Here is a 14458-nt window from a genome sequence, read left to right on the forward strand (position 1 = left end):
GTGAGGCTTCATCACGCTGTCTATTCTGCCAAAAGACTTCTTTCATCTGCTTTTGTGTTTGAAACAACCTGCCCTCCTCCATCTATTCTCTCTCTCCTTCAATCCAAACCACAACCTGCCTCCCTGTTAGCCTCCCTCTTAGAGTAAAAGAAAGATCTATCTTTAGAAAGTATAGAGAGCATTTTTCCCTTTTACTTCTTTCATCTCCCTCCATCTCTGGGCACATTCTTTGGAGAAAAAGGGGGCTCGCTTAATGGGCCCTTCTCCTCTGAGAGATTTTGCTCCCCTCCATTTCTGCCTCTCATTTTCTCTCTTGTGTTTTTCACTGGGAGGATTTGCATTGAAGGGAAGGAGAAGACAGGAACAAGTGGGTTTTGATAAAAAGGCTCAGGGATTTGGGCATGAACAAAATGATGTAGGGGGGTAGAGATGCTGTGAAGTCCACTCTGATACACCGTCAGCTTCACAATTTAGATAGATTTTTTCTGACATCAGGTGAACATTCTTATTATTAACACATTAATACTTTAGATTTGCTTTATTTTGAGCTCCTATCTTATTCAAACTAGAAGCTTTAAAAGAGCTTTCAAAGCTTTCAAAACACAAAATGACACCGAATAGTTTTTTTTCATCTCAGTGTGCAGAATCAATATAATTTTTAGTCAGCAAGTATAAAAACTACTATTGTGTGACTAGTGTGCACCAGCAACACAGAAAGACAGAAAGAACATTACTCAATTTATGAAAAGATTCACAGTAAATGTAAGTAAATTAAGAAGAAAAGTGCTCATGTTCTCTACACTGCAAAAATATGAACCCGCTAATCAGAAATGCATCATGTTACACTTGCTGATTAAATACACAATCAAGCAGTCCTGTTAAAACGCCAAGTAAGACCAAGACGAAACATTCAATTCATTTCAATGTTGTTAGTATTCAAACAATAGTCACAGTAAGGTCTTTATAGTCAAAAATAAAGACCTACAATAATACAGAGACAACCCCAACAATCAGACACCCCCTATAACCAAGCACCTGGCGACAATGGGAAGGAAAAACTCCCTTTTAACAGGAAGTTACCTCTGGCAGAACCAGGCTGGGGAGGGGCGGGGCCATCTGCCGTGACCGGTTGGGGGTGAGAGCTTTCTTTAATATGACTTGTAACTTGTATAGTTCAATTTAAAAACAAACTGTTAATGTTTCGGAGGGAATAAATAAATAAATAAATAATGAAATAATGTGGTTGCACGTCCTTTTATAACTGGTTTGCATAGAAAATTAACCAGTGACATTCAAAATCATGCCAAACAGTAGGCAGTGCCATCGGTTAAAGAGATTCTGACTGCAATCAAATAAAGTTCAGCTGGTCTAACACAACCTTTCTGACACTTGCTTAGTTAACACTTTGTTACTGAGTAAAAGAGGCCGGGTAACCCTCCAAAGTGGTCAGGGAGGTTGCCAAGAGGCTGACCGCGACGTTAACTACACGTGACAACAATCTCTGCATCCTTCACTTCTTCCATAAGCATGTTCTACGGTCTGAACTCTGTGGCCACAGTCCAGAAAGTGCCCATCACCAAAACACCACCAGACCCACTGTGAAGCACGGTGATGGCAGCATCATGGTTTGGAGCTGTTTTTCTTCAGCTGGCACTGGGGAACTCAAATACCAACCAACGTTGGTGCAAAACCTTCAGGTGTCTGCTAGAAAGTTCTAGATCGATATGAATTTCACCAAGTCATCAAAAATATCCTCACCAGAAAAGTTGAACCCAAAAGAAAACCTGTGGGGTGACCTGAGGAGGGCTGTGCACAGGCGACACCCTCACAACCTGACCGGTTTGGAGAGGGTCAATAATGTTAATTTACGATGTGCCATGCTGACAGAGTATTACCTCCAAAATGCTGTGTAATGCAACCAGCTTACTTTAAATGTGAGATTTCCCTCCTTTTAAGGATTTTAGTTTGTTTTCCATGTGAACTGTACAGGATAAACTGTCGGTCACATTAAAGATGGAAAATGTTGGAAATTATTTATCTCGGTCTTAATAAAACCTGAAATTTTAACAGGTGTGTCAACGTTTTCTATCCACTACACAGACCATCATTGCAGTGAGTGACAGATGCCGATTAGGGGTGTAACAGTTCAGAAGCAGACACTAAATTTGCGATACATTCATTAGACCTCAGCGCCGCTGCGCTCTCGTCTTGTTATTGATACGATATGGAGATGATGTAAAAGTTAAGTGCATCAACTCAGTGCAAGACTGTAAATACAGACGGACCATACGTGACAGCCGTGGCAGACAGACACGGATCTCCTCATCATTGCTGCTAACTGCAGGGTCACGTCTGGTACATTAGCCAAGCTTTGCTGTAAAATCCAGTTTAAATGAGCGTCTGTTTACTGGAGCATTTTTGTGTTAGTATAAACAGCATGCGTTTGCAAATATGGGATGAATATTAGCAGCTGACAGATAGATTTTGCGTCCTGTAATGATGTGCTAATTAGACATGACTTTGTATTGCTTATGATAGCTGGTCATGTGGAGCTGATAATACCTGGTTAAAAGCAGCTGTTACCTGCATGAGAGGATTAGGGCCACTGAAGATGAAAAAGCGACGACTCAAAAATATTTTCCTCAGTGGCCCTAATCCTCCCGTCCAGTGATGTCCTGTGAAGGTAGGTAATCGTGTCAAAAACCTGTTTGCTGCTTTTTCTCGTTAATTCAAAAGAAACATGAACTGTACCGTGGATCTGGAGAATCGTTACACCCCTAACAGAAAATACACGAATAAAAAGTTACATTGTTGCTGCACTAGAATCAGTCTGCAGTCTTTAAGCAGATAAATGATTTTCCAAAAGGCTTCAGTTGTAAAATGCTCTTTATCAAAGCAAGTTTGGTCTCATTTATTGGACTGGATACCAGTGTTGGATGTGTTAGAAACAAAAAAAGCATTGGTAATTATGTGCAGAAAATAAAGACTGTTTGTTGTATTTGCAGAGATTTAAGAAAAACAATATTCCACATTCAAATGATGCACGATAGTACTTCTTTTCTTTTCGTTTCATTCACCCAACCTAATGTGTGCAAGACATACACGGGTGTTTAGTTTGAACATTGACAGACACAGGCATCAGATTATCCATGAGATCCAGGCAACAAACTGTAGAGTCAAACTGCATCCATTCAGACTCTTACTGGACACAGAGGCACTACCTCATATCGGAGGTTATAGGTTTAAAGCACGTTTTTTAAAAAGGCATATCCAGAATGTAATGAAAAACACACTCAAAGTAACATGTGAGACTTGAAAATCTCAGAAGTGTCCGTGCATATATTGGTGCGCGTGTTTCAGCTGATGTGATGCGACGTAAGCCGTCTCGGAGCTGCAGGGTGGATGTGCAGCTGTCTATCTGTCACAGCTGGACGGCCGACACTAATTCTTCCTTTCTTCCTGTTTTTTTGTTATTAATCTGTTTCTGTCACTATCTCAGTCTCGCAAACACACGCGGGCAAATAAAATTGGGCTTCATTCAGTCCCGGAGAAGCAGCCATCACTCTTAATGCTGCACACAAACACAGCGTGTCTTTTCTACCTGTGTGTAAATCCTTCCTCTGTCTGACGGGTATCTGGAGACAGGCAATGTCCAAGCTGCAGATCAGAGCGGCGCAGACAGACAGATCCTGCTCTGACATTTACTGAAGGTGGGGGATATGCTGTTACAACCCTGACATTGTACGCTGCATGTAAATGCAGTGTGTGTCATCCACAGCCTGTTATTCATACTACCTTTACTGTGATTTACTGTGGTCATAATCCAGCTCGCTTTCAGGGTTCAGGTATAGAAGCCAGTCTACGCTCGACATCAAAAAAATTGCCCTACAGTGTCGTTATCAGGCCCTCTTCAGCCATCAGAAATACAACCGAAGCTCTGTCATCTGCTCTTCAGGGGTACAGTTTAATGTCAGGACTTCTCTCTACCAGTTTAGTGTACGCCGATCAGTTAATTAGATCAGTCGTCAGCAACGTGCACTGGAGTGCCTCTGTGCAGATCCTCATCAGTGAAGAGCGGTGATTATGCTGAATACGGCTTCTTTTCACACCCCTTGATCGCTTCATTTAAAAAAACATACTATTAAATCAGACGGGCCTTTTCAACACTGGGAATCGTAGCTGTCCTCTTTCTCCAGCGATACGGTGAGCATGGGTTCCAGACTCGGCCCGGTGCTTGGGTTCAGGTTGTTTTGGTTAGGGCTATGGATCAGATTACAGCCTGGGTTTTGGCTCTGGTACCAGTTTTGGCGACCTTGCTGATATGGCAGTTGGTTGTTGCGGTACGTCACCGAATGATGATGACTACTGCTGGTCTTCTTGGTCGCCCAGTGGTACCGGTGGCAGCACAGTATCACCAGCACGGTTATACTGACCAGCACCAAGAGGGCACCGCCTCCCGCCAACACATAGTACCAGAAGGCAGGGACTGGCTGCACCACCACTGTGTCTACTGTGGGCTCCATTCCAGATATGGCACCCCCTGGAGGGCAGGAGGACACATTACTGGTTGGCTCAGTAGATGAGCAAGGCAGGCATGCAGACTGCATTAAAGAGTTCAGATTTAGAGATCTATGTTCACTTCACCCCTGTCAGAGTGGCAGGTCTGTCAAGCTCTGAGCATCTCCACACACTGAAGCATGCTGCTGCAGTAAAAGTGACACTTTTTTCAAACATTATAATTCAAACTGCAACACTAACATGCTTGGCTAACTTTCCTATTAATAATAATGAGTTTTATTTAAGGCAAACACACTTTGTTCTGGTAATAAACTAAATATATTAGTTTGGCTATCAGCTCACGTATGCTAATAGTCGTTTATGTTAGAAAAGCCTCCTTATCATAATTAACAATATTAAAACTAGAATGACTGTTTAGTTGGACTTTGTGACTTTATGGTTTCGTTCCTAATTCTACTTGGACAGAATTTTCCACCTGGACCCTGAAAAGGCTTCTGAATGTGGCCGAAATACCTTCTTAAAAAAGATGGCAGCGTTTGATATATTCTTTATTTGCACATCTTTCACATCTATAATTAAGGTGTGAGAATCCAGACTGTTTGTAAGGGGAAGTTTAGCTTATTATATCCATATTTAAAATGTGTTTTGCAGCACTTCAAAAGAATTAATTACGAAAACTAGGAGCATTCAAAGTCTTCTGAGGACTGAAGCAGAACATTTTTGCTTATTCAGCTTTAATTAGAGCTAATTTATTATAGCGTTTGCCTAAAATCATTGTAAACTTGGAGAGAAGAGCTTGACAGACCTAACAACAGAAGCAGGGGTCATTTACTCTACAGCGCAGTGTGCCGAAACTCTCGTGCTCGCCGCTATTTAAAGGTAAGAAAATAAATCAGGCAAAAACCACTTTAGCTGTGTGTTAATATTTAAACAACCAATTAAAGGCTTCATTTCTTATAAAATATTTAACTTACTGTAACTCTTCTCTCTCTTTTTTTGATTTATGCAAACATCACAAGCATTAGCTGCACATTGACACGCAAAGGCCCATGCCATGCGTTCAGATTGGATCAGAGAATGCAAAGCCTTGATTATGCAGTGCTTGGGCGACTTGAACAAAGGGCGGGGAGTGTTAAGTGGGTGTATTTGCTGGGATGCGGCATTTTTATTGGGGCAAGATCAGACCGAAGTTGAGTGCGGAGAGAAAGAGATGGAGAGGGAGAGGGGGAAATTATAGGGGCAGAGAAAGGATAAGAAAGAAGGCATTATTGGAGGAAAGAATGGAGTGAAATAGAGAGGGGTGGTAGAAAGTGAGAGGAGAGAGGGTGCAAGGGTGGGGAAGAGAAGGCAGGGCGCTAATCCTGCCATGATATCTTTAATCCTGCATTAAAGGGTTTGTCTGAAAGTTCAATACTCTGTCAACTCGCAGTGAAAGAAACCCGCTGAGAGAGAGGTTATAGAAGAGAGAGAGAGAGAAAGGAAAGACGGTGCATGAGCAAGAAAGACAGGAAGGAAGGAGGCGAGCGAGGACTAGATGGGATGAGAGAGAAAGAGAAAAAAGAGCTGAAATAAGAGATGGAGGAGAGTTGCAAAGCAGGATACAAAACCTCACGGAACCAGTAAGCTTAATTTAGTCTTTTTTTGAAGTTCAGACGCACTCTTTAAGGGTTTAAAATTGGCTGTGATTGTAAAGCTGCGCTGCACGGAGAGTCTTCCCACCGGTGGATTAACTGACAAATAATTTCCAGGGCTGAAAAAGTTGACCGTTACTTTGCTTTTTGAGGTAGCAAAGGGGAACGGCTGCTAAGGCTAAAGCGTGTAGCTTTCAAGGGATGTTTGGTAACTACAGCTTCTGAATCACTTAATTAGCATCAAAGCCGGCCTCGCACTTCACAAAAAAACCAGAAAACCAGAGTAAGCCCCTTTTCTCTGTGTAGACGCACGAGTGTGTGTGCAATAATCAACCTATAGCTTTCAACAGACACTTTCAAATGTCTCTGCGAGCGTCTTCTTAACAGCAAACTTTTTCTAAATATATGTATATATATTTTTACTGTACGTTTTAATCCACCGGGAAGATTTTATAGTAAAAAACTTGCAGTCTGTCTGGACTATAATGTGTAGTGAACGCTCTACGAAATCAAATATGAGTGCTGCCAAATCAGCGTCTGACCAAATGCGATTTGTCACCATCTCCCCTTCTGTTCCTGAGTTATGGTCGCCATGTAATGACCACAAAAGTGTTTTTGCACAACATTATGATGTCACAGTGAAGCTGACCTTTGTCCTTTTGGATATAAAGTATCGCCACTTTGTCATTTTATCCCATTAGACCTTTGTGTGAAATTTTGTAATAATTAGCGTGTGACCTCTGAAGTCATGGCCAAAAGCTTGGTTTGTAAGGTGATCTTGACCTTTGACCACCAACATATAATCAGTTAACCTTTGAGTTCAAGACACAAATTTGAGGTATCAAATCACCGGACTGGCACAGATGGACAACCTGAGAGCGCGGCGTCGCCTTCACGGAACCGACTGAGGCGTTTAGGAAAATCGCTGGTTGCTTATGAGTGTTTTTGCATCTGGCGACTGCTTGCAGCAGTACCCACAGGTCACCTGGCGGGGGGCAACCAATCAAACAATCACTTGTAGCGACTGCAGTCACTACGTGAATGACTGGCAAATGTTTGCTGATATTTGCCGTCTACTTTATGAATGCAGACAGATTGCCAACACATTGCAATCCAGGTCAGCCTCCACTGATGAGCACAACTTGTCTGCAGTTTGTGTCTTTGCATGAGGGACTCGACTCAACTGGCTGCCATCTGGTTTTATCCGACTTGTATATCTTTTTAAAAGATTGCCGATGCCGCCCTGCAGCGACTACGCCACTGTGCATGGAGGAATTTAAGTTTTTGAGTTTCTGTCTGGATGCTGTATATGTAAACAACAACAGCTTATGTCGTCACAGGTAATCACTGTGATCATCGTATTATCACAAACAGATTTAATATAATTGCCGACTCAGTCTTATTATCGTTTTTTCACCATCTCCATGCACCAAAGTTTCTTTGAAGATGACATCTGACTGCTGCTGGTCTCAGAGCTGCAACAGTTTCAAAGGTAACAAGACTGTAAGTTCATATAGTGCAATCATTTTGGTTGTGCCGGGGTTTCCTGTTTTCCTTAAAATCAATTTAGAAATTCCGATTAAGCCTTCGTCACTGCCTCCTTTTAACAGAAGCTTTCCGTGACAGCATGAATATTTCTCACGGTCAACTTTAAAACTGTCAAAAACAACTACGCTTTGTTTGTCTCACATCGAGACACTAAGAAGAATAAACAACACCTGAGGTGTAACTTTATCTGCTCAGAGAGAAACCCTAAAGGGGCTGAGATCACTTCTTAAAAGGAGAAATTTAATCCTTCTTTCTGGGGGTCAGGATCAAGAAACATGGTGTTTGTCAGAACCAGCAGCGCTGTCGTGCTGGGAGTCACATGACAGTTTAAGATAACGCGAGGATTAGGTCAAATACTCGGGGTATGAGTCAGGTGATGTGAGTTTTCTGAACTTGTCTCCTGGGTTTCACTGGTGCTTGGATGTCTTTGTGTTTTCATTTAATGTGCCGGACAACAAGAAGTGCTTCTCAGAGTTCACACGATGTGTTCATAGTTTACACACACACACACACACACACACACACAAAGAAATATTTGAGGAAACTAGCAAAATAAAAGTCCTCTGGTTTAAGCCTCAGCCTTCCATGAACCAAATCACCAAAAAGCCTTTATATTCTCCAAGTGGTCAAAAGTTTTGTTAGCATGAGGTAGAATCTGAAGTCCAGTTTCCATATGCAAGTCTTCAAAGAGACCAGTATGTGTATTTTGTGGGCGTCAAAACAAACACACAAAATAAACAAAAGCACAAACAGCTCGTGGTTTAGGTCCCAACCCAGACTTCGAAAACAAGAGATCCAGTAGCACAGTCCTCGAAGACTTTTTATCGTTTTTCAGACTGGCCTATTTCTGGATGAATGAGAGGGGAAAAAGGAAAGTTGGGTGTGATGTGCTCTGCATTTCATGTAAGTGGGATCAGGGACCAGAGGAGAGGGGACGGCAGGGAAAGGAGAAGGAAAGACAAAATGAGGCGTAAATGAGTGTGGACCAGGAGCAGCTGGATGTGCAGGGAAAGAGGATGCTAAGCTGTTGAAATTGAATCAGGATAAAGGAAACTATGATGGGAAAGACTGATTATGAAGACAAATATGGATGGACTGATAAAAAGCTCTGTAATTTCACTGACACCAAAGAAACAGACCAGAAGGAGCAATTTAACCCTGACCCTGTGATTTAACCTTTATCCCTACATCATCTGATAAATTGTTTATGGTATAAAATGAAACCTGAGTAAGAATTAAAAACTGTAACAAATACGGTTCAGTGCACTGCTCATATTTGAAACACCCTCTGTTACAGCTGCACATTGTTGCTAGTCAAGTGTTACTGTTGCAGTATGTATTCATGTGCGTGTTTGTTTGTGTGAAGGCAAAAATATATATTTTTACTCAAAAAAAAAACAACTACAAAATCAAGTGTTTCAGCCCAGCATGCAAAGAGTCATGCCAGAAAAATGCAGTGGATCCATCCTGCAAACCTGTCCCCTCACAAAGCCCACTCCACTCTGGTTTTGTACATGTGCTACTAAAAGAAGTACTGCACATGTGCAGTGATGCACAGTAATACCTCAAACTTTACCCCCTATCTAGTTAACAGTGTGTGCTGTGGAAGCCTGTATGGTAATAAGGCACTAACAGGGTTTGCAGTGCTGCAAGCTGAGCTAAGCAACAAAGCAGGAAGCACAGACATGTTGGCACAGGAAGTACAAATGCACGTGAAGTAGAACTTACTTTTCAGGCCAGGAAGTAAAGCATGCAAAGGCTCTGGAAAAGAAAGGAAAAACAAATGTTAGTGAAGCTAAGTTAGACGATTAGCAAGAGTAAAGGTGAAAGGATATGTGTCGCCCATGGCGTTGGAAGCTTCCTTCACAATATGAAATGCAATAAAATAACAACAGATGTCCTCAGCTTATATTATATATGATTACATTTATATGGTGTTGATAGTTTTAATGAATGTCAACACAAATGTTTTTTAATAAAGTTGCAAAATTGCACCGCAGTCCTGGTTAAGGCGTTTGTAACTCAATAAAGCTTTGTCGAGTTCAGAGGTAGTTTAAGACTCCAAAGGCCCATATATCCTCCAGGATGACAGTTATTTTTACAAAATGGAAAGAAAATAAAAAGAGCCAGACAAGAGGGAGGGAAGAGGGAAAGTGGCTCTTGTTATGTCTGTCATTTCTCACCTTCTCTTTGCTTTGTCATTCTCTCTCTCCGATTGCTCTTTTTTTAAAAAAAAATTTCTACAGTGTTTTCATCCTTTTTCTTTCCTTTGGGATTTTAACGGCAGAAGAAAAAGACGGAAAACAGGGTGAAAAGGGTGAGGGGCAGAGTGACGAGAAGGGAAATTGAGGAATGAAGAGGAAGGGTGGAAGTAAGTTAAGGGGTCGTGGGAAGACGGACTGAATTTTATTGCTGTTTATTATTTGCTGGAGGACGTGGCATCTTTTATGGAAGTGAGAAAGAGTGAGAGAGCGGAAAAAGAAGGGAAAACTAGTTACAGCACAGATAAAGAAGCGGTAGTGAGAAAACTAGCGTCTTTGACTCACAGAAACATTTGACTTAAAGGTGTACTAATGCACTACAGTACTAATGCAAATATATTCTGACTGGTCCTAAAGTCAAGCTTGAAAAAATGCCCACAATACAACTCATTTCTGCCTTTAAATCTTTTTACAATAAAAACAAAGTTGTTTCTGAACCAAGGCTCACATACATTTTTGTGAAATCAGGAAATATGAAGGACTTCAAACTTAACCCAGCGTGTGGAGTGCATGGAAATTTGCCCTTTTTTCTCTGCAAAGCAAATTGTTACAAGTGAGCCGACAGCAGTCGCTGATAGCAGCCTCATTGGTTAACTACTGTCTCTCTGCTCCAGAGTAGAGAGTCTCTCCAGTAATCAAGCACAAGCGCGCACGTTATTTTCAGTGCTCGACTGCAGAGACTGAACGGAAGATAATGCTGGAGATGGATAAACGAGAGCAAATAAGGAAACAGCAGGATGGGGTGGTACAGGGAAAGACTAGGAGATAGTGGGAGATATAATAAAAGATAGTGAAGGATCCATGGCCAAAGGGCAGTTGTGACCTACTTTCTTTTTTTGCGCTTCACTTTTTTAATGCGTGTGTGTGTAAATGAGAAATATTGTGATTTTTTTCTCCCCCATCACTCTCGCTCTCTGGTGAAAACACAGAATAAATGTTCTGGTGTGAAGCAGGGAGAGAGTGATAGCTGACAGACGGAAACACTGACCAGCATGTTAATGACGGTGCCAACAGGTGAAGGGGACTTACGTGCACACTGCTCCAGGTCAGCGCTGCTGCTCATGTGGATGTTGTCTATTCTGATATGTCCTCTTGTCGGGTGTTCAAAAAACCCCTCAAACACCACCTACACCGGAGAAAGTGACATACAGGTGATTACAGCTCAGCTTATGTGTTAGCTTCTTAATTCAGGGATTCATAAACACGCTAACACTCAGCGGTTATCTACCTGATATTCTCTGGGGCTTCGAGGAAGGATGGTGCGCCCCTCTTTCCAGTGACTGCCTTGGTCACCTTTTAATGCCCATAACAGGGTCTCTCCCTGGTCGCTGTCCCTCAGCAGGACCCTCAGGCTGCCCTGTGCCTCTCCCTGGAGCTGGTAGTAGAACTGGAGGCAGAGCGGGCCTTGCTCTGGCCCCACTTCGGGGCTCAGCAGCCGGGCTTTCTTGCGCAGGGTGTGGCTTCCGGCATCGAGATGAAGGTAGTTCCCTGAAAAATCTGAAAGAGGCCAAAAAGTTGTGCTGGTTATGATACCGATGTAAACTCGGTAATTCATTTCACACTAATGGGTTGTAATAAAAGATAAATTAGCAGCCTTTAAACTGACACATCATTACTCTTCTTAGCACAACATGACACCACATGTATGGCTTTCTGCGTGCTATTTGCATTTTATTCATTAACTGGATCCCAGTTTAATGTATTTTATGATTTGTGACAGTGCTGTGTAGTAATGCAGCAGGATGTGGTTGTTTACAGTTTAAGGCATTACTGCCATCATTCTGTGGTATGGGGCTTAACTGCAAATGAGACTGCCATTTCATCATGGCTGCTAATGGCTATGGATACAAATGAACACACACACACATGCACACAGCTCTAGACTAAACAGCCCTAATCATTCTGAATGCTGACACCTCATTCTGCTGCTCTCCGTGTTTTTGCTACACTTAGTCAGCACAGCCGTCGTACCGACGCCATCACGATGCCTGTGCGCGTGCGGTGTGTATCTGCGTGTGACTGCTTCCTCTACACACAATCACTCACTCAGGGTTTCTTTTTTCCAATTCACCTTCTTTCTCTGCACTCGACCCAAAGACGGGATAGAAAGACGAGGAGAAAGCAAAGAGGCTGAAGGGAAGAGAGAATAAGAAAATAACAAAGAGTGAGAGAAAAAAGGCTGCGCTACAGTGTTTTCCTCCCATTCTGAACACAAGCATAATCTACTATGTCTACTATGGTTGGAGACTAAAAGCTTCGGTGGAGCTGCAAATAGCCTTCTTATCGACAGCCCGACACTGTGTGTGACACTTCTCGAGGAGAGACAGAGAAGAAAAAAGGCTAAAACCCCTAAAATAATACCTATCTATCCGTCCATCTATCCGTCCATCTATCCATCCATCTATATATCTATCCATCCATCCATCCATCCATCTATCTATCTATCTATCTATCCGTCCATCTATCCATCCATCTATATATCTATCCATCCATCTATCCGTCCATCTATATATCTATCCATCCATCTATCTATCCGTCCATCTATCCATCCATCTATATATCTATCCATCCATCTATCCATCTATCCATCCATCTATATATCTATCCATCCATCTATCTATCCGTCCATCTATCCATCCATCTATATATCTATCCATCCATCTATCCATCTATCCGTCCATCTATATATCTATCCATCCATCCATCCATCTATATATCCATCCATCTATCTATATATCCATCCATATATCCATCCATCCATCTATCTATCCATCTATATATCTATCCATCTATCCGTCCATCTATCTATATATCTATCCATCCATCTATCTATCTATCCATCCATCTATCCATCTATCCATTTATCCGTCCATCTATCCATCTATCTATATATCTATCCGTCCATCTATATATCTATCCATCATCCATCCATCCATCTATATATCCATCCATCCATCTATATATCCATCCATCCATCAATATATCTATCCATCCATCCATCAATATATCTATCCATCCGTCCATCTATCTATATATCTATCCATCATCCATCCATCCATCTATATATATCCATCCATCCATCCATCTATATATCTATCCATCCATCTATATATCTATCCATCTATCCGTCCATCTATCCATCTATATATCTATCCATCTATCCGTCCATCTATCCATCCATCTATATATCCATCCATCCATCTATCCATCCATCTATATATCTATCCATCCATCCATCCATTCATATATCCATCCATCCATCCATCCATCTATATATCTATATATCCATCCATCCATCTATCCATCCATCTATCTATCCATCTATATATCTATCCATCTATCCGTCCATCTATCTATATATCTATCCATCCATCTATATATCTATCCATCCATCTATCCATCTATCATCTATCCGTCCATCTATATATCTATCCGTCCATCTATCCATCTATCTATATATCTATCCATCATCCATCCATCCATCTATATATCCATCCATCCATCAATATATCTATCCATCCATCCATCAATATATCTATCCATCCGTCCATCTATCTATATATCTATCCATCATCCATCCATCCATCTATATATCCATCCATCCATCAATATATCTATCCATCCATCCATCAATATATCTATCCATCCGTCCATCTATCTATATATCTATCCATCCATCCATCCATCCATCTATATATCTATCCATCCATCTATATATCTATCCATCTATCCGTCCATCTATCCATCTATATATCTATCCATCTATCCGTCCATCTATCCATCCATCTATATATCCATCCATCCATCTATCCATCCATCTATATATCTATCCATCCATCCATCCATCTATATATCCATCCATCCATCTATATATCTATATATCCATCCATCCATCTATCCATCCATCTATCTATCATCTATATATCTATCCATCTATCCGTCCATCTATCTATATATCTATCCGTCCATCTATCCATCTATCTATATATCTATCCATCATCCATCCATCCATCTATATATCCATCCATCCATCAATATATCTATCCATCCATCCATCAATATATCTATCCATCCATCTATCTATATATCCATCCATCCATCTATATATCTATCCGTCCATCTATCTATATATCTATCCGTCCATCTATCTATCCATCTATATATCTATCCATCCATCCATCCATCTATCCATCTATATATCTATCCATCTATCCGTCCATCTATCCATCTATCTATATATCTATCCATCATCCATCCATCCATATATATCCATCCATCCATCTATCTATCCATCTATCTATCCATCTATATATCTCTCCATCCATCTATATATCTATCCATCCATCCATCCATCTATCCATCTATATATCTATCCATCTATCCGTCCATCTATCCATCTATCTATATATCTATCCATCCATCTATCCGTCCATCTATCTATATATCTATCCATCCATCCATCTATATATCCATCCATCCATCTATATATCTATCCATCCA

General features: G+C 41.2%; 1 protein-coding gene across 3 annotated transcripts in view; it reads right to left on the reverse strand.

Moving 5' to 3' along the window:
* Positions 1–14458, reverse strand: part of nrp2b (neuropilin 2b) — a 106692-nt gene that overhangs the window by 5833 nt on the left and 86401 nt on the right. Inside the window, exons 14-17 of one of the 3 annotated variants that reach the window (XM_085135316.1) lie at positions 11187–11455; positions 10988–11084; positions 9426–9458; positions 2520–4540 (exon numbers count right to left, since the gene is read on the reverse strand). In XM_085135316.1, the coding sequence (XP_084991442.1) occupies positions 4161–4540; positions 9426–9458; positions 10988–11084; positions 11187–11455 (779 nt within the window). In that variant the 3' untranslated portion in view covers positions 2520–4160. Of the gene's footprint in view, positions 1–2519; positions 4541–9425; positions 9459–10987; positions 11085–11186; positions 11456–14458 lie in introns of those variants that run through there. The other 2 variants (XM_085135315.1, XM_085135317.1) reach the window with 2 other exon arrangements.

This window comes from Neolamprologus multifasciatus, chromosome 16 (genome assembly GCF_963576455.1).
Source record: "Neolamprologus multifasciatus chromosome 16, fNeoMul1.2, whole genome shotgun sequence".
Taxonomy (NCBI): domain Eukaryota; kingdom Metazoa; phylum Chordata; class Actinopteri; order Cichliformes; family Cichlidae; genus Neolamprologus; species Neolamprologus multifasciatus.